This window comes from Ochotona princeps, chromosome 3 (assembly GCF_030435755.1).
Source record: "Ochotona princeps isolate mOchPri1 chromosome 3, mOchPri1.hap1, whole genome shotgun sequence".
NCBI classification, from domain to species: Eukaryota; Metazoa; Chordata; class Mammalia; order Lagomorpha; family Ochotonidae; genus Ochotona; species Ochotona princeps.
The window spans coordinates 77641701-77667524 of NC_080834.1; the positions used below are offsets into that span (position 1 = coordinate 77641701).

A 25824-nucleotide genomic window follows, 5' to 3' on the forward strand; every position below is an offset into this window, starting at 1 on the left:
GCAGACCCCAGAGGGCATAAGTGAAGAACAGAGGGCCCAGGAGCTGGCCGCAATGGAAGATGCTCGAATAGTAATTCTGAACAACCTGGAGGAGCTTGAGCAGAAAATCAAAGATATAAATGACCAGATGGATGAATCTTCCAGAGAGGTAAAAACATGAGTTCATTTTTCTCCCTTTTTAATAACTTAAAATTGTGCTGTTTACAAGGACACAGGTCTTGGAAACCAAATACTTAGAAGTCAGCATGATTTATTGTTTGTTCAAGGATAACTATCATGTGTGGTACAAACGTGCCTTTTTTTTAATTCCATTTTTTCTTTCTCTTTCTTTGTTTCCTTTTTTTTTCTTTCTTTGAATCAGATACCTAAGCATGTGAAGCCATCTTGATAGACTGTATGTGTAAAGTTTTGCTGTGACTATATGCTTTCTGTCAGCTGAGAAAGCCTGTATTTAGGTGATTGAGTGTAAGTCTAACCATCATTTTCTCAGCATGTTTAGCATGAGTTCAAGATCATATTGGTACTACTGAGGGGTGCAAGGTTCACACACGTGGCTCAGACAGACCTAGCTTTCTGGAGGCTTGCAAGCCAAAGAACAGACAGACACACATTTTTTTTTCCAAAGTAGTCCATGGCCATTTTTACATTACCTCCATGGAGTGAGAATTAGTGCCAGAGTCTTTCCAGGGGGATCTGCATGCCTGTGCTCCCCAGTGATGCCTACAGCCCCTGAAGCAGTAAGGGGATGCTTCACCTGTCATCTGGCACCATGGAAGCCCCTCCTGCTAACATTGCTAGGAATGCAGAGCTCACATGCCAGCCTGGGGTCACTTTCTCTTCAGTGCTTTAGGGACAAACAAAACGTAGCTGTTCCAGTGTGGTCTGTACTTGAGACTGAATTTAAGCAAACCACAAGCTGTCTTTCACAAGTAAGCAGAAAAGGGATTGTAAAAGAGATGTTAAGTGACAAGATATATTTTGTAGCAAATATATTCTGGGTTCTTCATGCTTCTTACACTGGAATCCTGGATCTCTCCTGGGCTGTCTGGAATGTTCTCTATACCTCAAATTCTGGCTAGTAAGAGTAAAATTTCTTGTAATTTGTAGTTGTTAAAGATGTACCGATGTGGTGGGTAGTTGAGAATGTCCCCGAGGGTGGATCTCTTCTGAGCTTTGTTTTGTGTCCTTAGTTGGATATGGAATGTGCTCTTTTGGATGGAGAACAGAAATCTGAAACAGCGGAACTGATGAAGGAGAAGGAGATTTTGGATCATCTAAACCGGAAGATTGCCGAACTAGAAAAGAACATTGTTGGTGAAAAGACCAAGGTAAAGGAAAATTATGTTTGAATACTGTTTTATGGGCAAAACAATTGTCCTAAATTAAATGCTAAATGGAATGACCACAATTTGGGATTTGTGTAGCATGTTCCCGATGGTAGTGGCACTGGATAAAAGTCCTAGAAACAATCATTGTCCCAGACTAAGAGCAGTCAGATACTGAGCAATGGTTGTTGAGAGCAGAGCCTGGGTAAGTTGGGCGCTTATATCCATGGCAAGAGAGCTCCCTTGAGATGAGTGAATTCCTTTTTTAGCCCCCCACCATCAGCTTTCTGTTCTTCTGGTTCCACTGGGTTTCTAATTTTTTTCTAATATATTGAACTTTTTTTTTAATCACTGGAGCTCTGTAGGATGTACTAAAGTATATGCAAATAGGACTTTTCTCATTTCTTCATATTTTTCTATTAAAAAGATGAATGCAGACCATTCATCTCACTTGTCTGCCTTGATGTTGTCACTGTAAGTGTACTGCTCTTTAAGAAAGATGCATTGAAGGGTCCTCACATACTGCCAAGTGAAGCCTATCCATGAGCCACAGGTGACAGTTATATGGGAAGAGGTCCTGCTCAGACAGCTCAGGCAATAACCTGAATGTCAGCTGATCACCACCAGGGAAATGGAAAAAATGAGTTGCATATTTTACAAGTGAGGATGGTAATTGGGCTTAGGTTAGTGTGTCTATTTTTTCCCCTCCCTCTCTGGGAAATACTGTACATTCTTCTTCTATTTAAGATGCAGCTGAAATAAGCTTAAAATTCAAAATAAAATTCCCATTTGAGAAAGCAAAAAGTGAATGGGCTCTAATGCATTCTTTCCTGCCCATCATATTCCCCACTATGCTGAGAAAAAGAATTTTTCAGTTTGAGTAATAAGTTCTAGTGGTCATATGCGGAAAGAATTTCTGCTGAAAGAAACTTCCTTTTTAGGTTTTTATTAGTTTGAGTTAGATAAATAAGAACAATTTGACCTTTGTGCCCAAGAATGAGCTCAAAATGTTATTTGAAATGAAAGTTAGATTCAAAACTGAACATTGATTTCTTGGTTGACAGGGGCAGGGGACGCTAGACAGAAGGACACACAACAGCATGTGTGTGGGCTAGATAGTGGAGCTGGTTGAGTTGAACTAGGCTTCAATGGCTTGTAGGAGAATGTGGATGGGATGTGGGACAGACTGGACCATGCTGCACATACTGGCAAGCACGGGAACCAGGGTAGGGGAAGGGCCTGGTGGGGGTTCTTGCAGGTTGCTCCGACTAGGCTGCAGCTCCCACTGGTTTATATAAGGGCCAAGTGTATGCGGGACAGAATTAGGCTGGAGTGCAACACCCATTGGTTCCAGTGTAAAACAGGGCTGGAAACAGAACCAACCCAGCAATTGCAACCACCAGCTGATTAGGGCGATGGACTATACCGGGCCCCATACTTACAAGTGCACTAATTAAAATAAATAAATAAATAAGAAAAAAGAACCTGGTCTGGGTTCACCTCAGACAAAGTTTCTTTAGGGATCCCCCCAATCGAACTGCCAGACTCAGATCCCTAACCATGAAAGAAGGAGGACAGAACAAATCAATCAACTGCCCCAGCTATATGTTGGCAGTGAAAAACACAGCAAACAAGACTCTAAGGTGAATTATTTCAATCAGAGGATTCCTCAGCAACCTCATTGTGCTTGGAATGGCGAGATTGGCAGCAATTCATAATTATTGAACTATCAAAACCACTTAAGCAAGACCCTTGGAGCATGCCCCACATTAGGGACCTGGGATGGGTGGGAGACTGGGTGGGGCTTCTCCCTTTACCTCCCCCTTTACCCCAGATATCTTGTATTTATCTTATCATGTGCAGTGTGGCCTATAATTTTTCTTTGTATATCAATCATTAGCATCAGATTCTACACAAAAGTAAAAAAGCAAGTTAAGCCAATACTAAATCTGTCTCACTTCCCAGGGAAAGTTGTGTTACATTCTCCAGGTCTAAGGTGGAGGTGGAGTTCCAGGAACATGGGCAGAAACAAGCAAAGAAACCTCCTCCATCCTTCCTATTGTTGTTTTTGTATGAATAGACTGTACATGGGAGAAGTTTGAAGTATCAGACCAGCGCTTGCAGCTGTTTCTGGATTAGTTGGCCTTGGCAGGTGGGATTATTGTCTGTCATCACATAGTGTGAAAAATCTCAGAAAGTAGCTCTGGGAGAGTACTGCAGAAGAGGATGGGGAGGTGCAAGCACTGGACTAGATGACATTACTACATATTTTTGACAAACAAGCTCAGAGGTTCTACAGTACTTGATAACTGTATAGTCTTTTGGCCATTTAGTAACATTCGTTTTATTTATTTGAGTGTTAGAAGGATGGAGAGAGGGAGAGAGAGAGTCTCCATGGAGCAGGAACCATGGGCTCAATCTAGGTCTCCAATATGGGTGGCAGGAACCTAATTATTTGAGCCCTCACCACTGTCTCCAAAGTTCCAAATTAGCAGGCAGCCAGAGTCAGAAACTGGAGCCTGGACTCAGACCCTCTGATGCAGGACAAATGCACTGTCATGTTTCTTATTGGTAAATTGGTCGCACTCTCGCCCCCACTGTGTCTAACACTTTGTGACACAATTATTTCATGCCATCCCTCTGTTCAAACTTCTGGGCCACTTTCTTCCCACTGACCTATAAATGATCTCATCACCTGTGGTTACTGAGAAATTAGAATCACCATAGGTCTCACAGCTAAGGAAGGTGCTCTCCCATCCAAGACAGGTCCTTTTGAATGTCTCCTGGGTGATATTTAATTGATACTAGATCATAAAACTCTGGTTTGTGGCCTACTGATTTTAAACAGATGCAAATTCCTGTGATCTGTCAACAGCACTTCTATCATAACCGTGTTTGTACTCTGCCCCCATCATGGGTTTCTTTCCCCCTTTATTTAGAGCCACCCTCCATCCACCCTAGAGGCTTTGTGGATACTTCTTAGTTGGAATACCCTTTCCCATAGTTCGTGTCTTCTTGGTTCTGTTTTTCAGAACTCAGTTTCAATGTCAGTTTTCCAGAAGAGTCCTCCTAGATCTATTCAGTTGAGAGTATGTTTACCCTGCCATTCTTTTAGCCCCTTAACTGAACATATTCTATAATGTACGCATGTTTGGGGGTTTGTTAGATATTTATTTTCCTCTCTCATATGGGAAATAGAGGAAGGCGTAGTGATTCAGTATTTATCCAGCCAGCCTGAAATAAGTGCTGCAATACTGCCTGGTGTACTTTAGGAGTATTGTCCTCAGATTCTCCAACTAACAGCTAGTCTAGGCAGGGCCTTGACAGAAAACACTGAGCCAAACACCTGCCAATGAGCTACTTGTGGCCAATTTTCAGGACAGCTGGCATGGGCTGCCCTCTGCACATGCCAGTGAGAATATAATCATGCTACCAATCAAGCTGGAGCACAAGACAGAAAGAGGAAGTGGCCTTTGCCCTTTTGGATCACATTTCCTCTTCCATACACCTGTTGCTGTGGTCAGATATAAACTGTGGCATGAGGAAAGTAAAACCTAACAAGATATGCTCTTGGGCATGCTCCAATTCAGATGTTAATTTGACATCCTGTAAGCCAGATTCTAGGTTTTAGAGGCAAGACCTGGAGCCACAGGAAGAAAGAGGTTAAAACAACTCAGAGCTCAACTATTGCTGTGAAATTATTGAGTCTATTTTCTTGGCTCTCAAGTCTTGTATTGTTTCTTATAGCTGATTGATTTTGTAATTATTTTACTTTGCATGTTTAGATATATAGGTAAATAAGCAAATATATTTATATATCAGACATAACAACTGTGGTACAACTGTGTTATGTTTATGCTCTAGACTAACTACATAGACAATGCATTTTATTACGTATTTATTCAGTATTTTTGCAGTAGTTCCATGGATTGGTTTTTCATTGCCCTTACGGGTACAGCTGTTGAAGGCATCAGTATACCTCTTCCTGTGTGGCCCTGAGTTCAAGGCCACCTGCCTGTTGTATTCTAGATGGTAGCCACATCAGAGAGAATCACTGTGAAGATGAATCAGTCTGGACCAAGATGCAAGATTCTAATTTAAACATAAGCCCAATGGGGATGTTTGGTGAAGCAGCAACCAAAGAGACCATCCTGTTTTCTCACAGCAAGTGAAAGGAGGGGAGGTTTGTTACCTTTTGACTAGTACACTGTTGTCATTTAATGAGCTTGGTGGCAGAGTAAGGAAGTCACCGGCACGGTGAAGTCCGGTTTTGACCAAGATCTGTTTGTGGGATTGGCTTGCCTTTCCTTCTATTCCACACGCCACTCTCATGGCAAAGCCCACTTTCTGCCAGTGACTGAGAGGGTATGGATGCAAACCCCTGGTTTTGTAGGTTTTTTGTGGTTTTGATTTTACATCACATTTTAAAAATTAGAAATAGCTTTTCAACTTCCTTTTAGTTTCAATTATCTGTGTTTTACCTGTACTCTGCTTCTGGAGATAAGAAGTCAGCTACAGAAAATTTAAAGAAGTAGTTAAGGAAAGGTTCTGTTGAAGTGTTGTTTCTGTGAGCCAGCAGGGAATCATAAAGCTCAAACCATCCTGCTGAAAGGATACATGGGGAGATTGTGTGGCCATCTCAGTCTATACTAGTTGAAAGCTAAATACACTTTAAGGTTTGAACCAGTGCTTGAATCATTCAGTATCGTACAACATGTCCCTGAGTGACATCTGAAATTCTTTAACTTCTTGATTTTTCTATAATAAATGTGTATCACCATATGTGAAATGGATAAATCTTATTCCCAATTATTATCATGCTAAGACACCTGTTACTTCCTCTGCATCCTTCCTCTGGAGCTCTGGGAAGACTGTAAACCCAGCTAAGAATTCTTCAGCAAGGTGTTAATGCCTTCTGCATACAGATCATTTGCCAGGTCACAATCAGGGTGAGAAGTGACCCAGCCCTTCCCCTGCTTCTAGCTTGCATTTCAAAGTTAGCTCGCTGGCTAGAGGAAGTGGAGTGGCAGTGTGGCATTTGGGAATTAAAGCAGCAGGATTACAGATTGGGGTTATTTTTTCTAGTGGGTAACTGATGAAACAATTCTTACTGTCCTGATTTTCCAACTATTTTTTACATGTCATGTTGATTAAAATTTCAAAGTCCAAGGAAAAAAATCCCCCAAAGAAATAGACATATGCATTTTTTTAGAGGCAGAGAAGGATTTATCAGCAATCACCATTGGTTAACAAGCAGGTCCACACTCTTTCTTCTGAAATTTCAAAATCTGACATCTTTTATGAGAAGGAAAAATCTTTAGTAAGGTTGAAAGTTTATATATGTCATTGAAGAAATATTAGCATTTTTCATTAAAGGGAAATATTCCAGAACTCCCAGAAAATGTCATAATGTAATCTGTATGACTTGTGCTACCTTTGTAAAATTGAGAATATTGTGAAATGTGAAAGCCTTTTGATCTTAAATAGTATCATGAGTATATACATTAGGTCCAAACTCATCAGAATGAAAGTATGAAGCATGTACGTCTATTTTACATAGCAACTAAACTTCAATAAAGCACCTATACTTCAATAAAAGTTTTAGAAAGATAAACTTCAGATAAATGGTTTGGGGCCTTCAATAATTGCCATATCTATAAATGTTACCAGAAATGCCCAGTGGGTTCCTTCCTCAGCTTAGCATAGAAATAAAAAGCCAGGAATCTGTTGCAAACAGATAAATTTATTTGCAAAGGGACCAGGTGAGCAGGGAAGGGAGAGGAAGGGAAAAGCACCTCTGAAAAGCCGGGAGGTGGGGTGCCTCTCGAAAGGGGAGGGAGAGAGAAACACCAAAGGGGTCTTTGAAAGTGCCTCAGGATTTTAAGCATTCCCTGACCCCTCCTTGTTGGGCGGAAACCTACAAGTAAGATGTTCCCCATTAGTGGTCTTTTAATTAATTAGAAAATGGGTGGGCAATGCTGGTACCGCCCACCTGAAGGTGTGGCCAAGACCTCAGAAGACCTGGATGGTCTCAGTCCCCCCTCTTGAAATCCCACATCCTACTTCTGTAGGGGAAAAGGGCGACAATATCTTCTGGCTACTTCCTGCTGAACTAGGACGTCGTTTGGGTAAGGGGTCCCAAGAGGTGTGGGATTCACAGAGAGATGGTCTGGGTCATCCAAGCTGCTGTGGCTGAGGTTGGTCGTCATGGAAGTTTGCATGTTCCAGGCCATTTGGAGTCTGAAGACTCCTAATGGGAAAACAAACACAAGACAGTTAATAAGCAAGTTGCTGCAGTGAGGGCCTTGGATGGCAAGACGGGTGGAGCACATAGGAAACACTTATCTGTTAGGTTCCTTTTTGAATAGCAGTTTCAAATCCTCCAGAGGTTCACAGGTATATGTTGGTCCTGGAGAATTTGGTTGATTGGGAATGTCCTCAACAGGTGTCTCAGCTGTTGGTGAGTCTGTTGGATTTGCAGCAGTACATGTCTTCACTCTGTTGTGATGTATCCAGGTGTCTGTTCCTGGTACTTTGATGGTAGTGGGTATAGAAATAATGACAGGGAAGGGTCCTTCCCAGAAAGGCTTACTGGTCTGTTTCTCTAAGGATTTCACTAAAACCAAGTCTCCTGGAGCAAATAAAGGTTTTTCTCTGTCTGAGGGAGGTTCTTTATGTAGCTTACTTAGGACTTGTTGGAAGGCTGATAATTGGGTAACATATTCAGCCATCCATTGGGTTTCTTGGTCCAAGACTATATCATTGGTGAGGAATGGCCGCCCATAAAGCTTCTCAAATGGAGACAGACCTAATTTCCCGGGGATATTACGCATCCTAATCAAGGCTAAGGGTAACAGCTGCCACCAAGGTGCCTGGACCTCTTGGGACAGCTTGTGAATATGTCTCTGTAATAATCCATTGACCCTTTCTACCTTTCCTGAGGACTGGGGATGCCACGCACAATGCAAGTTGAAATCTATGTCCAATGCCTGAGTTATGCCCTGAGTCACCTCTTACTTAAAGGCTGGGCCACTGTCACTCTGTATTGAGCATGGAACCCCAAAGCATGGAATAATGTCCTGTAATAATATCCTTATTACTTCTTTTGCCTTTTCAGTCCTGCATACGAATGCTTCAACCCATCCTGAGAAAGTGTCTGCCATGACCACCATTACTCTGTGCCTTTTACCCCCTGGCATATGGGTGAAATCCATTTGCCAGTCTTAACCTGGATAGGTACCATGCCTACCTGCTTTCCTGGAGGAGCCAATAACCAATTTTTAGGATTATTTCTTAGACATATTTCACACCCCTGTACAACCTGTTTGGCTGTCCCCAGCAGATTTTTGCCTTCAAATATACACTTGGCCAAGTTTAAAGTATTTTCCTCTCCTAGGTGGTGCATTTGATGAAGGGCCTTAAGTACTTTCCACTGAGCAGTTTGTGGCAACCAGAGTCTGCCATCAGGGGTGGTCCAAGGTGCATTCTCTTTCTTTTGCCTTGATATTTTCCTCTGTAGTGTACAGAGGTCTCCCCGCTGGAAGCAGAGATTCCTCCCACAGAATCATGGCTTCTAAACCTTTTGAGGTGGCTGCCTGTTGGGCTGCCCTATCAGCTAGAGCATTCCCCCTTGATATCAAGTCCTTTTCCTTCTGGTACCCTTTACAGTGGACAACTGCAACTCTAGTAGGCAGGAGTACTGCTTCCAGCAGATTTAGAATTTCTGTCTTATACTTGATAGGGGACCCCCTGAATTTAAGAGCCCCCTCTCTTTCCACAGGGCTGTGTGTGCGCGTAAAACAAGAAAAGCATACTTGGAATCAGTATAAATATTGACTGTCCTATCTTTGGACAACCTAAGGGCTGCTGTCAGTGCCACTAGCTCGGCAAGTTGGGCACTAGTGGAAGGAGGTAGTGGCTTTGCCTCAATTACTTCAAACTCTGAAGTGACAGCATAACCGTCATATCTAATCCCTTCTTTTACCAGGAAGCTACCATCTGTGAATAGCTCCCAATCTGGATTAGGCAGGGGTTTATCAGATAGGTCAGGGCGAGGGGCCCAAAGCACAGTCAGGGTCTCCTCACAAGAGTGGAGAGGTCCTCCTGTCTCTTCAGGAAGAAAGGTGGCAGGGTTTAGAGTGGAGCACTTTTTTGAGGCTGACATCTGATCCTTCTATAAGAAGTGTCTGGTATTTGAGAATATGGCTATCTGAGAGCCAGAGGTATCCTCAGTGTTCTAAAATAGATTTTAAGTCATGGGGAGTCAAAACACTAAGTGGTCTTCCCAAGGTGAACTTCTGGGCCTCTGGGATCGAGAGCCCTACTGCTGCCAATGCTCTTAGGCAGGCTGGCCACCCCTTAGCCACTGAATCTAATTCCCTGCTGAGATAGGGCACTGGCTGAGGGGTTCCTCCCCAGTCTTGAGTCAGGACTCCCAATGCCACTCCCTTTTTCTCACAAGTATACAGATTAAATGTATCCTGGGTGGGGAGGCCTAAGGCTGGGGCTGTACTCAAGGCCTGTTTTAATTTAGTGAAGGCTTGCTTGCCCTCAGGAGGCCATTCAGGGAGTCTGTTGTCTCCCTGGGTGTCCTTAAGAAGTTGATACAGAGGCCTGGCTAGTATAGCATATCCTGGGATCCAAATACGACAGTAGCTTGTGGCCCCAAGAAATCCCCTTAGCTGGCGAAGGGTCTGAGGTAAAGGGAAATCTGTTATTGGTTGAATACGGCCTTCTCCCAGAGTTCTGGTATTTCCCTCAAGTATAATTCCTAAATATGTCACCTTAGGTTCACTAAGCTGTGCTTTTTCTTTAGAGACTTTATACCCTCTCTGAGCCAAGAAATTCAGGAGGGACTTGGTGGCCTGGTCACATATTTCTTTTGTTGGACAGGCTAACAAGAGATTGTCTACATACTGAAGGAGGGTAGCCTCAGTAAAATGCCAAGCCTCCAGATCTTTAGCTAAAGCCATCCCAAACAATTGGGGCGGGTCTCTGAAACCTTGTGGGAGGACAACCCAAGTTAACTGTTGTGCCCCTCCCCTTGGGTCCTCAAATGCAAACAGGGGTTGACTTTGGGGATATAAAGGAATGCAGAAAAAAGCGTCTTTTAGATCCAATACAGAATAATACTTGGTATTTCCGGGAACCCGTGTTAAAAGTTTCGTGTGTATGGGAAGGTGTATGTAGGTTACAAGCAAGTACCATTCTGTGCTATATAAGGGACTTGAGCACTAACTGATTTTGGTGTGTTACCAGAAACCAAATCCTACAAACATGAAAGTATGACTACCTAGACTGAATACTACAAGCCAATTTCTACTACAATTTACTATAAATAATATACCTTTGACCATATATGAATGTGAAAATTTAGGTTAAATGTACAAAATTGCCAGAATTTGTCAATGAATTTGTGATTCAACTGGAGTTTGCTGGTTTATCAAGAGAGAACAAGTCAGTGTGAGAACAGGGCACGCAGCAGCAGCTCATCTGTGAGGAGCTTCACTTCCGTTCCTGGTTCTTAGATGTCCCCTGACACCACCGAATTTTCCCAGAGCATTCCTTATAATTTAATTTTTTTCGACAAAATGAAAATAGTTAAATTTATGAAAATATTACTTATTTTATTCCCTGAGAATCGATTTATGAATCTGGGAAGGTGGGAAGATATGCTTGCTATGTTGTTCAGCAGATATTGTCGTGCCTGTAGTGTTTAAGTGAGCTTCTTTATTTAAATCTGAGAGAAAACCAGCCAATTTTAATATTTTAAATGTGACAAGCAAGCAATACCATCTGATTTGTTTGTTTTACCTCCTCTGTGGAAGGTGATAATAACTACTACCCTAGTGCTAATTTTTCTTTGAAAACTTCCTGGGCAATAAATAGAAGAGAGGAATATTAATTACCTTTTGGCTCAAAGTTGGTGTGCTATTGGCCCTCACAGCTGTGATATCATTTTTGTGGTCCTCTGTGATTTATGGCTGGGCCCACCTGCTACCAGTTCTTCTTTCATCTTTCCCCTCGACTTCCTTTGGCCTAAGATTGGCTCCACTGAGCTCAGAGACCTGGGCAGTGGTCACAGCATTACTAAAACTACACAGAAGCTGCGGAAGGTTCAAATGCTGCCTGGTTGCATAATTCTTCTAACTATCCCCTTGTGTGGAATTGTGAAACGTTTTGAGCCTCTCAGTAGGAAGACGCTATGTAAACATCAGGTATGTATTAATAGATGTTCAATTCTGTTCATCACTAGCTATTAAAAACATGGAAAGCATCAGAACTGTGAGTCATTTCTTCAGACTTGTAACCTGTGTTTTAAGTTAGTGGTTTTCTATATGGTACCATATCCCAGCAATATTTTCTAGAAAACCTTAAGGTTTGATTCTTTGTACAGGTGATATTTAGCTGTAATAGTTAGTCTTTCTTTTTTAAAAATGTTTTTGTTTGTATCAGAGTTACTACAAAGTCTGTTGATACAGCATTTCGAAATTGAAATCTTTTCATATAAAATATTTGGGTAAAAAGAGGGCAATCTTTGATTTACATATAGCTAACACAATTTATTTTTTAAACAAAAGACAAAAAGCACTCCGCATTGCTGGATTTATTATGGAGGAAAAAAGAAACTAAAGCTCAAATCTAACTAGTACCAATATATTTCAGTTTTACTGTGAGTTAGCACTTGTATGTCTTTTCTGTGCTAATATTGCTACTGCTGTCTCCAACTCCTGAACAGCAGATGTGAACAGTGAACAAAGTTTCTCTTTTTAAAAATCAAAGAAAATTTGTGTAGTCTGTTAAATTTTAGGTTGATGTAGAATCACTTTCAATTGATGTATGAACTAAGATCCTATGATTTTTTTTTCACTTTTGGGGTTGAAATAAGTGTGTTTATGAAGTTAAAAGTTTATGTTTCTAAAATATCCTTGAAATATTAACGTTCAAATGACAAATGGAGACTCAAGAAACTGTACGAGTATTGCTGTTTATAATCTTATAGTTATACGCATAACATCTTTTACAAAAAAAATTCTCAATATATGCTTACCTAAGAAATCATGGCCATTTCAATAAAGAAATTATAGTAAGGATGTTCTTTGAGAGCTTCATTCCTTAAAAAATCCTCCTGTGATACACATAGAAGATAGATGAACTTCTATCAGTTAACATAGACTGAATTTAAGGAAGGTAGGATGCTGGCTGGCCACTTGGCTGACTGGGGGTCAGATTGTTACTGTGCTTCATACAGTGCTTCTGTTAGGGTTGAGATGTTCTACAAGGTTTGCCTTGAGGGTTCCAACATCATCAGGGTATTACAAGTGGGGAAGACAGGCACTAAATACATCGCAGTTATGATTCTCTGCTAAAGAGGGACATCTTAAGGCTACATCATCACTGAATCACAGTACTTGCTGCTGTTTTTCTGGAGAAAACCCCGTGTCACTTTGCCCTGTGTGATGTGCCAGATGCATTTTCCAGTCCTGGTTAATTGAAGCTGTGAATAGGAAATCTGTGGATTTCTTCTTAGTTTGATTTTATTTCCCTGTCCAAAACATGATCACGTGACTCATTCTCCTCCCTCTCCTGTTTACTCCTCTCCTCCCCTGCTTTTCCTCTCTTCTCCCTCTCCTCTGCCTCCTGTGAATCCTAGCTATTATTCTTTTTTATCAGTCTGTGTTTCAGTTTGTTAGTCATTGTGGGAGATGTGTATTTCTGTAGTCAGTGTCATAGTATTGGTATGTCTGAGCAGCCTAACGTTGCTTCCCTTTGCCGTTTAGTCAATCTTGCATTTTTACTACCTCTCAGCTCTTCAATTAGATTGCTTCCCTGGCATAAATATTTTCAATTGTTTAACCTTTGAAGCTTTCATGGTAGCAGAAAGAAAGGAAAGGGGGCAATTATCACTATCCAATGAAATAGACTGTGTCCTGAAAATGCAGAAACCAGAAGCCCTTTGCTTCACTTCCAGTAACGCCCTTTTATCCTAGCCACTAACTAAATATGTCTCTACATTCGTAGACGATCCAGAGTTTGTGTGCTTTCATTTGTGTTGTCCGTGGGAAATGTGCACTAGCACCTGCTTGGGCTGTGAAGGTAACTTCTGTTCTTGTATTTTTCTGATTTCTGAACTTCAGGAGAAGGTAAAGCTTGATGCTGAAAGGGAAAAACTAGAGAGGCTTCAGGAGCTTTACTCCGAGCAGAAGACCCAGCTGGACAATTGTCCTGAGTCCATGAGGGAGCAGTTACAGCAACAACTGAAGAGGGTCAGTAGCAACAGGAATGCACCAGTTGTTTTGTTCTTTTTTATTTATTATCTCTTTAAGTGCCACTTGCTTATGAGTTCACAAAACATAAATGTTCATAATCATTTTAAAATAGAAATATGCATGCCAACATTGTATGTTATTCTAAGCTAATCGGTTAACAAATCCCTTGCTAGAATCTTTTATCAACTATATAACGCAAAAAAAAATTTCTGGAATCATGTTCTTTGTAACAAGAGAGTATTTTCTGACTTGTAACCAACAGCAAGGTTGTAGCTTTTAAATCAACTGATGACTTTTTTTTTGCACTCTCTGCACGGTGTGGACTATTTATTTGCTCTGAATTTTTTTTCTTAGTTTGATTTTATAACCTTGTCCAAAAAATGATCATGTGACTCATTGTTTTGTTTTTATTTTTCATTCTGCTGCTTAGTGACATTGAACTAATTGTTAGCAGGATTGCAACATTACACAGCATTGCTAAAAGCCTCAGCATCTCTTAGGAGCTTCAACATTTTACAGTTAATGTAGCATTATATTCCAGCTCTACTTTAGCAGAGCATGTCCTGCCTATAACTGCAACCGTGTTTAACACAGCCATGTTTGTTATCTTCAGAAAATGAGACTTCCTAAGTGGGTAGTTTTACAAATGCTGGCAGAGTCATTTATATTTGATGACCCCTTCCCAAGTGGCTGTGGAGTGTCTGACAGCAGCTCTAGAACTGAAGCCCAGGTCTCAGAAAGCAGTCACACAATAGTAACTTGGCCTAAGTGAGTAGCAATCATAATTCCACAACAATTAGGGGAAAAAAAAAACCTGTTTCTAAGTGTTCTTTGTTATGTCTGTAACCTCTTTAGAATTAGCAGGTCGAACTGATCAGTGAAGATAACATACCCTTGAAAATTTTCAAGATGATATTTAATATAAAAATTGTTGATATTTCTCAGAGCATCTTTTGGTAAAAGCTAGTTAACTAAGTGTTTAGAGGTTGGATACATATTAGTAAGGAGTGTCCAATGTAGCTTTCTTAAATGACAATTAACAGTTTTAATATCTGTCTTTTCAACATTGTTTCAAGAAAGTTAACAGTAATCCTTCCCTTTACTATTTGTTGTGGCAATCTGAAATTGCAGTACAAAATATAAAAAGTGTCACATTCTGGAAATTGTGTGACTAAAAAATTGAAAAAGACTAGTACTTGAAAAATTGGTTCAGTTTGTACCATGAGCAGCCCATGCCTGCTCATGAAAGTGATGGAAAATTCAATTTTGTATTTGTTTACTGTTTCTCCACTTCCTTTACTGTTAAGATTTTACAGCTATTAGAAGTTTTTATCGAAAACCAGCAACATGGTTATATATTTTCTTCTTCTTTTTAGTAGTCATCTTTTCCGTGTTCAGATCTACATCTGAAGGATGAATTGTAGATTTATATGTGTCCTAAGGGTTTTGCCTAGGAAGGAGGAAAGGAAATAATGCAGTCTGTTCCATTAACTGAAGGCAAACTCCATCCTCTTTGTAAAGCCAAGAGTAAAATTCTTCCTGAAGAACCACTCTCCTTAGAGGAGATAATTGGCTGGTGGTAGCTTCTGTTCAGTTGCTTCAGGAGGTCTGTTGATTCTGTTTTCCAGGGATAATGACCTGCTCAGCTCTTTACCCAATCCATTGGGTTAGTCAAAATTGGCTTATTTCCTGTGACCATTCATACCAGGAACTCCCTGTTATCACAACTTACTTCCCTTCAGGCTTGAAGCATTTCAGAGAACTGCTGAAATCACAAAAATTGCCTTAAGGCATTTAAACTACATTCAGAAAAGTTGATTTTGCTCCAACTTCATTAACTGGCAAGTCTCACAAAATAAAAATCAATCAATGATATAAAACCTATTTTCTTCAACTGTATGCCGCTTTGAATACTTAAGCTAAACTTGTAGAATGATGCTGGTACATACAATATCTTGGACTTATGGCTGGGCTTTTTATTCCTAAAGTTTTTATGTCGAATCAAAGTATAGTGTTAATCTGCTGTAAATCTCATGGTTGTTATTGGTATGCAGTTGATATGGTCATACCGTTCCTGGGGTTCTTGTAATGCAGAAAAGAAAGCTGAAGTTAAATGAATCATTTGCCAGGGTAAGAGCCGGTGTTAAGCAGGGGAGACAGACACCTGGCTGATAGTGTTTTCTTGTGCTTAAAAAAAAAAAAGATTTATTTATGTTTATTGGAAAGGCAAATCAGATTTACAGAAAGTAGGAAAGGGAGAAATACCTTTCATCCACTGATTCATTCCCCAAATGACCACAACAGGCAGAGCTGAACAGATCTGAAGCCAGGAGTTTCTTCTGGGTCTCCCCAATGGATGCAGGGTCCCAAGGCTGTGGGCGATGCCCTACTGCTTGCCCAGGTCACAAGCAGGGAGCTGGAAGAGAAGTGGAGCAATCAAGACAAGAACTGGTGCCAATATGCGATGTAGGCACTTGCAGGTAGATTAGCCAATTGAGCCATCATGCTGGCCGCTTTTGGTGCTTTTGATAAGTAGTCAACCAAGTGGTTGATTTTGATTTATAAAAAAAAGATCCTTCCACTGAGACCTACTACAATTAATTTTCTATTGTTGCAGAGCGCGAGAGAGATCACACTGGACCCAAGTGCAGGATGTTAGGAGGAGTCTTAACTCCCCAAACTTGGTGACAGCAGCTCATGCTACACTCAGGGAGCCACTGCACTGAATCACCAAAGTCAGGGGTTTTTAAATTCTTGTCCTCCAATCCGATTGAGAGCCACGCAGTACAAACAAAGCTTGCATGTGGAGGAGACAGGAAGGGAGTTGCAACTGCCCAAAGTTTTCTTGTAGTTCACCTAATGTACAATGAGAGGCAGGAGGGGCCAGGTGCACGGAACCTTTTGAATAATTTCCATTCTGTCAGTTGTTCTGAATCATGCCAGAGGTGCGGGGTTCACTTTTCGAACCTTCAGTCCACTTGAATGATACAAGAGGAGGTAGGAAGAGCTGGGTGTGGAAACTCCGTTTCTGTGCCCTGTCCTCTCTCTGTCAAGTAACCTGGAGAGAGGTGCAAGCCATTAATGGCGGTGCCCCATTACACAATGATTTGGTCTGACGTCAGTGTACACTTTATTATTGAAAAGTAATTCAAACTCTGTGGGCCTCTGTATCTTGATACAAAAAATGAGGCGCTTCTGCAGGTCGATTTCCCTTGCCTTTGTCAATATTCCCACCCCCCTAAAAAATGCAATTTACCTACAGAGCATACGATGAAAAGGATAATACACTCTGAGATCCATTTGCTTCTAGAGTTAGCCCGAAATTGTCATTAGGTTATTTCTACAAATACTCTTTTCTGTATTTAAATTCTTTCTGCTCCTCCATCAAGCAAAACTAACTAAGTAACTAAATAAATAAATCCACCAAACACAAAGTACTGAATATAAACTTCTTCCTCATAAATGATCAGCAAGAATTATTGGAAAGACAAAGGAAATTGTATTGAATTTCCCTTAGAGCAGCTGTTTATTTCCTTTCATGCTTGGCCTTCGAGCTTGCCAGCAGGTATACAATGAAAACTTCTCTTAGTAAATGAGATTTAGTTGAGATTTTCATTCAACTAGGCATGTACTTGACTTTGAGCTTCCTATATATGTATGTAGTATTCTGTGCTCAGTTAAGCTCCTTCTGGTCCTAAATAGCACTCCCTGAGATTTTAATCTTATCTGAAGTCTTTCAAAAGTTTTTATTCCCACTGCAAGTGCTTTTTTCCCCTGAGTTTAAGCTTATGTATGTACATTTTCTGGTCTGGAAAACTTGGCCTGATTGAGAAACCATCAGAATCTGGGTGCTGATCTAGACGTAACTTACGATTTTCCTACCTAGTGTACCATTATGTTCATGTCATTGTTTAAATGTTCGCTACAAATGAAACAGTCTGTGACCATCATATGTGTTAGGTATCAGCTAGATGTCGGGTGCGTGACTGAGTGGCATGATGTTTGTATGATTGTTAATTTGTACATATTGAAGATTGCTTATAAGTGAAAAAAGTTTATTACATTTTTATCCCAGTGATCTTTCAGCCATAAACCAAGCTTAACTGAAAGACTTTAAAACTTGATTATGTGTGCCTCATGAGTAAATGTATCAGCTGATGCGTTATTTTAAAACTACAAATATTTTTGTTCAGGATATAATGCCGAACTTGTCTTGGTATTTTGATTTCTTCAATTTATCTAGAAATTAGAATTATAAATGTCTGATAAATTGAAATAGCAATCAAAAACTTGAAATCAAGATCATATTCTTTGTGGTTAAAAAAAATATATGAGGAAGTTATATGTCCTTTGGAATATCATTTCTGAATTGTGTTTTCCTGCTCTTGAGGTTTGAGAATGTACAGTCTGTTTACAGTTGTTACTATGGTGTTGAGTAAAGTTACAGGTCAGGACAGCTAATACACCTCCTATGAATTATCCCTATAATAAAATTAATTGAAGAAGATATATCCCATTTGATTACCATTTAAATGAGGGAGCTAATGGTGATATAGATTACTTTATCATATAATTATTTATACAACAGTCTTTTAGGATTTGTTTGAACATAAGAGAAATCATACCTTGCTAGTTTTCCTTTGTTGAACTATGGGACACATTAAATTAGTTGTGTCTTCCTTTTGGTCATGGATTATTTGTGAATTATTTATTTTTTAGAAACTACATATATTTATAATTTCTAAAGATACAAAATTGAGGGAATTTTAAAACTAATAATGGAGGATAATTTACATCAATGCCTCCATGAATGCGAATGCATTAGTAACACCTACCTTAAAATGTCTTCTTTTTGGAGAATACTTACTTTAGACCACCTGATTTTCAAGGTGCCTGATTTTCTGTAAATTTACTCAGGTTTATTCTTAAAGTAGTAATCCTTAACCTTTTAAGTCACCCTTTGTAGCTAATGAGAGATTTGGTTCTATTCATTCCAGGAAAATGGCTTAAAATAATCTTTAGTTTGCAGATGTCTTGGTTATTTACTGTTTGTTTGTTTGTTGGAATTCACTAAGCAGTTTAAAGCTACCTAGTAAATTTAAATCAGGAATCCCTCTTCCCACAGTGTTCTGTAGCTGGTAGTGAAATATGCTGCCCACCCCGCTATTTCACTCTGACAGTCACTGCTGTAAGGATTAAATGAAGGATTGACATGCTCTGACCCTTTCAGTTTTTTATTGGAAAGTTATCTTGGACAGATTGCTTTCAGGCAAGCTGCAACCTTCTTGGTGTGTCTTGTTTTCATTTGCTTTTCTGCAAAGGATGCGGACCTGCTGGATGTTGAAAGCAAGCACTTTGAAGATTTGGAATTCCAGCAGCTTGAGCACGAGAGCCGACTGGATGAGGAAAAGGAGAACCTGACCCAACAGCTCCTGCGTGAAGTGGCTGAGTATCAACGAAACATTGTTACTAGGAAGGTATATTTTGAAAAATCAAGATATACTTGTCACTAATACAGCCATGCATGAGTGTGCCTACATATATTTATGTTAGAATATTTTTCTCTGCTTGATTGCATGTCATATTTTGTACATCTTGGGGCTGCCATATGTACAGCAAATAATGTGCTGAGCTGGCTAAACTGAGCTTGTTATAGTCATTGTTACAAATATTGTAGATGTGATTATGGATAATATCTCACTTTTAAAAAAATTGATTTGCCAAGGTATGGACAGTGAGGGATGCAGATTATTTGGTTTTTTTTAAGATTTTATTTATTTTATTACAAAGTCAGATATACAGAGAGGAGGAGAGACAGAGAGGAAGATCTTCCATCCGATGATTCACTCCCCAAGTGAGCCACAACAGCCGGTGTGCGACAATCCGAAGCCGGGAACCAGGAACCTCCTCCGGGTCTCCCACGCGGGTGCAGGGTCCCAATGCATTGGGCCGTCCTCTCCTGCTTTCCCAGGCCACAAGCAGGGAGCTGGATGGGAAGTGGAGCTGCCGGGCCCGCAGATTATTTGTTTTAAAGCAATTCCTTTTGCAGTCATAATAAGGAGATTCAGAATGATTCTGTGAGTAGTCCATTTAGGAATTGTCTTTACTTTCATTGTTCCACAATTCACAGACTTCCATGATCACAAAACAGCCCAGTGCAGTTCCAGAAAGAATATTACAGACTTCATTCAAACCGTAGTATCTAGATGTCTAGACCAGAGCTCAGCTCTTATGCCACAATTTAGAATCACACTCAAGGGCCCTGTACTTAACTAATAAAGATGAATAAAAAGAGGACAAAATGAAAGGGATTTCTTGAGCTGTCAGTTAAGTAATAAATTCCATTGTTATTTTTACCATATCTCCCAAGATGATGTAAAAACTTCACTGATAGCGTGAAACAAAATTTCCTGACCCAACAGCTGCTGCGTGAAGTGGGATTTTCAGCAAGAGAACTGTGTTGGCCTTAAGTAAAGGTTGAGCTCAGCAGGTCGCAGACGCTGCTTCATAGTCTCTGGATAAGAATCCCCACCATCATCAGGAATAATGTGGTTGCTGTTGCTCCATTTGTGACAACTCTCTCTCTTTTCCAGGACAGACTAGCAAATCTTTGATGGTTTAATGTACATTCTTTTTTGATCACTTTTTTTTCCACCAGGAAAAAATTTCTGCATTGAAAAAGCAGGCCAATCACATTGTCCAGCAGGCTCAGAGGGAGCAAGATCATTTTGTGAAAGAGAAGAATAATTTAATAATGATGCTGCAAAGAGTAAGTATTTCCTTTTCAGCACTGGTTGCAATGAAACCCAAGTTCCAGCTTGGGGAAAACTCCCTCCCTCTGGTAATAGTGAATGTCTTTAGCATATAATGAACATTGTTTTATAAATGTTTATATAATCTTTCATATTAACTGGCTGATTCTGTGTAAAAGATTACAACTAAGAAAATAAGGAAATGTTTTTTCCTTTTTTATCAACACTATGAAAACTGGAAAATTTCCTATTTGTCTCTTTTTGAAAAAAATTTATTTTATTTTTATTGGAAAGGCAGATATACAGAGAGGAGGAGAGACAGAGATGATCTTCCGTCTGTTGAATCACTGCCCAAGCGGCCACAACAGAGCTGAGCCAATCTGAAGCCAGGAAGCTGGAGCCTCTTCTGGGTCTCCCACGCTGGTGTAGGGTCCCAAGACTTTGGGCAGTCCTCTTTGCTTTCCTAGGCCAGGAGCAGGGAGCTGGATGGGAAGCAGGACTTCTGGGATGCAAACTGGTGTCCATATGGAATCCTGGCACGTGCAAGGAGAGGACTTCAGCCACTAGGCTGTTGTGCCGGCACCCTATTTGTCTCTTTTAAAAATTGTGTTTTTCCACTATCTAGCATACAATATCAGTTTCAAGTGACATTAACTAAATGGTGATTTTACTGCTTTGATGTTACTCATCTGTCCGAGACTTAACATGACTTTAGATCAGGGTTCCTTTGGTCAAAAACAGCACAGTAAACAAAGAATCTGTATTGTAACTTTCTGACACGTCCCCTAATGTAACTTCAGGGATAAAATACCAAAGGTTAGTCATGATGGAGCTTATCTCAGATCTGAGCTCTGCATATAGGCTGCTGCTTCGGAGTGTGATACTGGGCATCCTGAAAATACCCAATGGATCCCGGGGGGTGGGGGATGGAAGTGGCGGCAGGGGAAAGGCTGGATCCAGAATAAAACATTGAGAAATGAGGCTGTACTGTGGCCTACCCAGAAGAAACGAGTGTTCCCTTCTAGCTATTTTTATGTCAAGAAGAAGGAGGAACTACGTCTGTCTTAGTCTGTTTTCTCAGTCTGTTGCTATAACTGCAGGCCGTGGGCTGGATAATTTTTAATGAAGGTTTATTCAGCCAAGCTGCCTGAAAGGCTGGGAGGCCCAAGGTCGAGAGGCTGCATCTGGTGTTGGATGCTTTTCTGCTGCTGGGGACTCTCCCCAGAGCCTGATGTGGCACAGGGCATCATGTGGCAAGAGCAACGCATCCAAGAGACAGAACCACACTGGCGTTCATAACAGACTCACTTTCAAGATAACTGGTTAATCCAAGAGTGGATGAATGCATCCTTAAAAGCTTTGTCCCTGAGCCCTAATCACTTCCTAAAGATTCCACCTTGTCTCACCTCTTAGTTCCTCATGGTTCTATTTCAACATGGGTTTTGGTAGAGGCTTTCAAACGATTCCAAGTCATTTACTTGGAATTATGAGTCCACTTGAGATGCTTCCGTAGCCTGCATAAATCTCTGATTGCCTCTTTTTAGAGTTGTCTGTACAGGGACGTGTTTTTCATCCCTATTCTCTGCTGTAATATGAACAGTGTTGTCATTTGTCTCTCCACTACCATTTTATTCTTTGCACAGATATTCAAAAGCACATCTTAAATTGGATCATGTAATATATGATACGTAAATAGTTTTTAAAATCTATTTTTGTGAAATTGTTTTGTTAGATTTTTAAAAAGAAGTGTGAACGTAGATGCGATAGTTCCTGCACTAAAAGCATTTAAAACCATGTATCTATTGTAAAATTCTTTTATTTAAGTACTAAGAATTTTATTTTCCCACATTGTTCTATAGATCTATTTCAATCTCCCTGAAAATTTTACTCTAAGAAAGTGAAGAGTTAATGCTAAATTTCAGTTGATTCTCATGTTTCTCAAGATGCCCAATCGCTAAAACTTGTTTTTAACCCCTGAATTTGTAGCCATGATGTCTCGTGGCCATTCCAAGACATTCTCAGAGCAGTGAAAATTTAAAGTAACCATTCTCTGCTTATAGTGAACAAGGCAACAACCTGTCTTGATAGTTCAACAATTATTCCTCAGATGTCCCTGTTATGGCTTTACATGCCATTCTTTCACATTTAAAGGGCTTTTGTTGATGCTTTTGCTGTTTAAAATGTTGCCCATGCACAATGCTAATGTGCTGTCTAATGCTGCTAAGGCAAGAAAGCTGCCGTATTGGTGGAGAAAATCCATGTGTCAGGCAGTAATAAACTTCATTCAGGCTGTGGACTATTGGTTCAATGTTAATGAATCAATAATATATATTAAATTAGGTGTGTGTAAATGGAACACTCATAAAGCAAAGTAGTGTATTAGTTGGCAGAAATATTGTGGTCAGAGGCTCACAGGGACACCACCCTGTATTTCTCATTAGAACATTGATTGAATATTCACTAATTCAGGGACTGTGGCAGTGTTATAAAACATAACAACTACAAGTAATAATAGGTCAGTGGAATATCAAAAGGCAGTTGGACCTACAGAGTGAAAATCAACTTACACAAGGAGAACGTAGTTGGAGCATTTATACTCTGATACCTGGGTTTGCTATAAAGCTATGTATTTGGGAGAGTGTTTTCCTAGCATATAAATATTTTGATCAGGGCAGCTGAACCGCGAGTCCAGAGTAGACATAAATAGCTATTATCTATTAATTTTTTTAAAGATTTATCTATTTTTGTTGGAAAGTCAGATGCACAGAAAGGAGAAGAGACAGAGAGGAAGATCTTCCATCTGCTGATTCATTCTCCAAGTGGCTGCAACGGCCAGAGATGAGCTGATCTGAAACAAGCAGGCAGGAGCTTCTACTGGGTCTCCCACATGGATGCAGGGTCACAAGGCTTTGGGCTGTCCTCTCTTGCTTACCCAGGCCACAAGCAGGGAGCTGGATAGGAAGAGGGGCCACTGGGAATAGAACCTGTACCCATATGGGATCCTATGTGTGCAAGGTAAGGACTTTAGCCACTAGGCTACCATGCTGGGCCTAACTATTGATTTTGACAAAGGCTCCAAGATGGTTCAGTAAAGAAAGTTGTTTCAACAGATGGTGTTCGATCAACTGGGTAAATTAAAAAAAAAAAAAAAAAAAGATTAAGCCTCAATACCCTCACCATGTTTATGTGTAAGTTAATTCAAGGCAGATCATAGACCTGAACATAAAAATTAAGATGAGAAAGCTTCCAAAGAAACTATGACTATTAGCCTTAAATAAACAATGATTTTTAAGGAAATGACAAAGAACTTGTAGCCAAAATATGCTAATAACTCCTGCCACTCAAAATGCTATAGGAGCATCAATAAACTGAAAAAATAACATGCAAAAGTCTTACAAGACACTTCTCGAGAGAAGCTATATGAAGGGCAATTAGTCACATTGAAATATACTTACTCTTAGTCATCAAGGAAAAAATTAATTAAAATGACAGTATGATTGTCATAGTAATTAAAATGACGAAAATTAAAAAGTGAAGAGACTTAATGTTTTCAAGGATATGATGCAGCTGGAACTTTCAAGATTTCTTATAGTGGTGTAAAATGTAGAACTTTATTCAGAGAATACCTCAGAAGTTTAATTTATTGTATCAGACAAAGCCAGGGCTAGCATTGTGGCTCTCACTTTGTGCCTGTGCCACCAGCATCCCATATCAGAGTCCATGTTTGAGTCCCAGCTACTCTGTTTTTGACCCAGCTCCCTGCTAATGGCTGGAGTATTTGGATCTCTGTCATCCATTTGGAGACCTAGTTATAGTTGCTTGCTCCTGCTTCATTCTGGCCCAGACCTGGCTGTTGTGACATTTTTAAGGACAAAAATCTATTGTTGGAAGATTCTCTCTCTCTCTCTCTCTCTCTCTCTCTCTCTCTCTCTCTCTCTCTCTCTGTCTCTCTCTCTCTCTCTCTCTCCCTCTCTCCCTCTCCCTCTCCCTCTCTCTCCGTCACTTTGCCTCTTGAATAAATAACCAAATCTTGACATAAAAGCTTACACTAGAACTGGTATTGAGGCATAGCAAGTTCAACTGCTGCCTACAGTGCTGACATCCCAGCTGCTCTTCCTACTAATGGGAAGGCATCAGAGTATAGCCCAAGTGTTTGGGCCTCTGCACCCAGATGGGAGACATAGAAGTATATCCTGTTTGAGAAGCAAACCAGTGGATGGAAAACTCTCTCTTTGACCTCACCTTTCAAAAAAAAAAAAAAGGCATACACCACCCTATAACTCAATAACTCCATTTTTAGATATTTACACAACAGAAATGAAAGCAAGTTTTCAGAAAAAAAAAAAAAGATAACTTGTAGTGCTTAAGATAACCTTTCTCATGACAGCAACAACGAAAAAACCCACCCAACTAGGAACAACCTAAGTAACATTAGCAGGAAAATACATGAAAAAAAAATTCAAATAGAGGTGAACTACTGGTGCAGGTAACATCATGAAGGCACAAAAGAGCATATATTGTGCTACTCCATTTGTATGAAGTTCAAGGACAGGCAAAACTAAATGTAAATCCGTGAAAATCAGAATTATATTTGCCCAGTAGGAATGGGGATTGACTGACAGGGGTCATCAGTATGTATCTAAAGGGATAAATATGCTTTTAATGCTCTTTGTTGTGATTGGGATATGTTCCATTGGTTAGGAGTCACTAAATTATCTACTTAAAGCTTGTGCATGTCATTAGATGTGAACTATACCATGTTGAAGTAAAAAAAGGGACCCATAAGTATTTTTCCTAAAGGTTCTTTATGAAAAATGGATCATAGACCCAAACATAATGGCTGACAGCATAAAGTTTCCAGAAGGCACATCACTGTAGGTTACTCAGGAAGATAAAATCATTGACTTCAGAAGATCTTCCAAATGTGAACAGCTGATAGGGTCTCTGAGCACTTTCATTTTCATTGTTCCATCTACAACAGCTTTTGAAAAACATGTCACTACAAAATTTGAATGAGAAGTTATGTAGTGAAATGTGTTTGAAAACAGCTCAGGCATCACGTCAGCTCTTAGAAGATGCGATTTTCAGCAAGCAATTGGAATTACGTGGAAAGTATATGGGATTCAGATGTTTGTCTCTAATGCAAAGCCACTGTTTCTCAGTTGACTGCAAGCTCAATATATGTTATGTTCCCTCAGGAAAAGGAGAATCTGTGCAATTTGGAAAAGAAATACTCCAGCCTCTCTGGAGGGAAAGGATTCCCTGTTAACCCCAATACTCTAAAAGAGGTAAGTTTTGACTGTGCATGTGTACACATTTCACCTTCACTGACTAATGGAATTGCCCTAAATGACTGTGTCCACACTCCACACTTTGATGCATTTCATGCCTTTCATTTATACCTTGAAAATTGCAGGGAGCATCTCTGGCTAATGCAGATACACATTGTGTGTGTGTGTGTGTGTGTGTGTGAAATTT

At 40.1% G+C, this 25824-nt stretch overlaps 1 protein-coding gene across 15 annotated transcripts in view; it reads left to right on the top strand.

Annotated features, from left to right (window-relative positions):
* Positions 1–25824, top strand: part of PHLDB2 (pleckstrin homology like domain family B member 2) — a 105521-nt gene that overhangs the window by 51254 nt on the left and 28443 nt on the right. For 13 of the 15 annotated variants that reach the window (XM_058661855.1, XM_058661856.1, XM_058661860.1 and 10 more), the window contains exons 4-9: positions 5–148; positions 1191–1328; positions 13463–13591; positions 18916–19071; positions 20253–20363; positions 25545–25634. In XM_058661855.1, coding sequence (XP_058517838.1) covers positions 5–148; positions 1191–1328; positions 13463–13591; positions 18916–19071; positions 20253–20363; positions 25545–25634 — 768 coding nt within the window. The remainder of the gene's footprint in view (positions 1–4; positions 149–1190; positions 1329–13462; positions 13592–18915; positions 19072–20252; positions 20364–25544; positions 25635–25824) is intronic. The other 2 variants (XM_058661858.1, XM_058661864.1) reach the window with 1 other exon arrangement.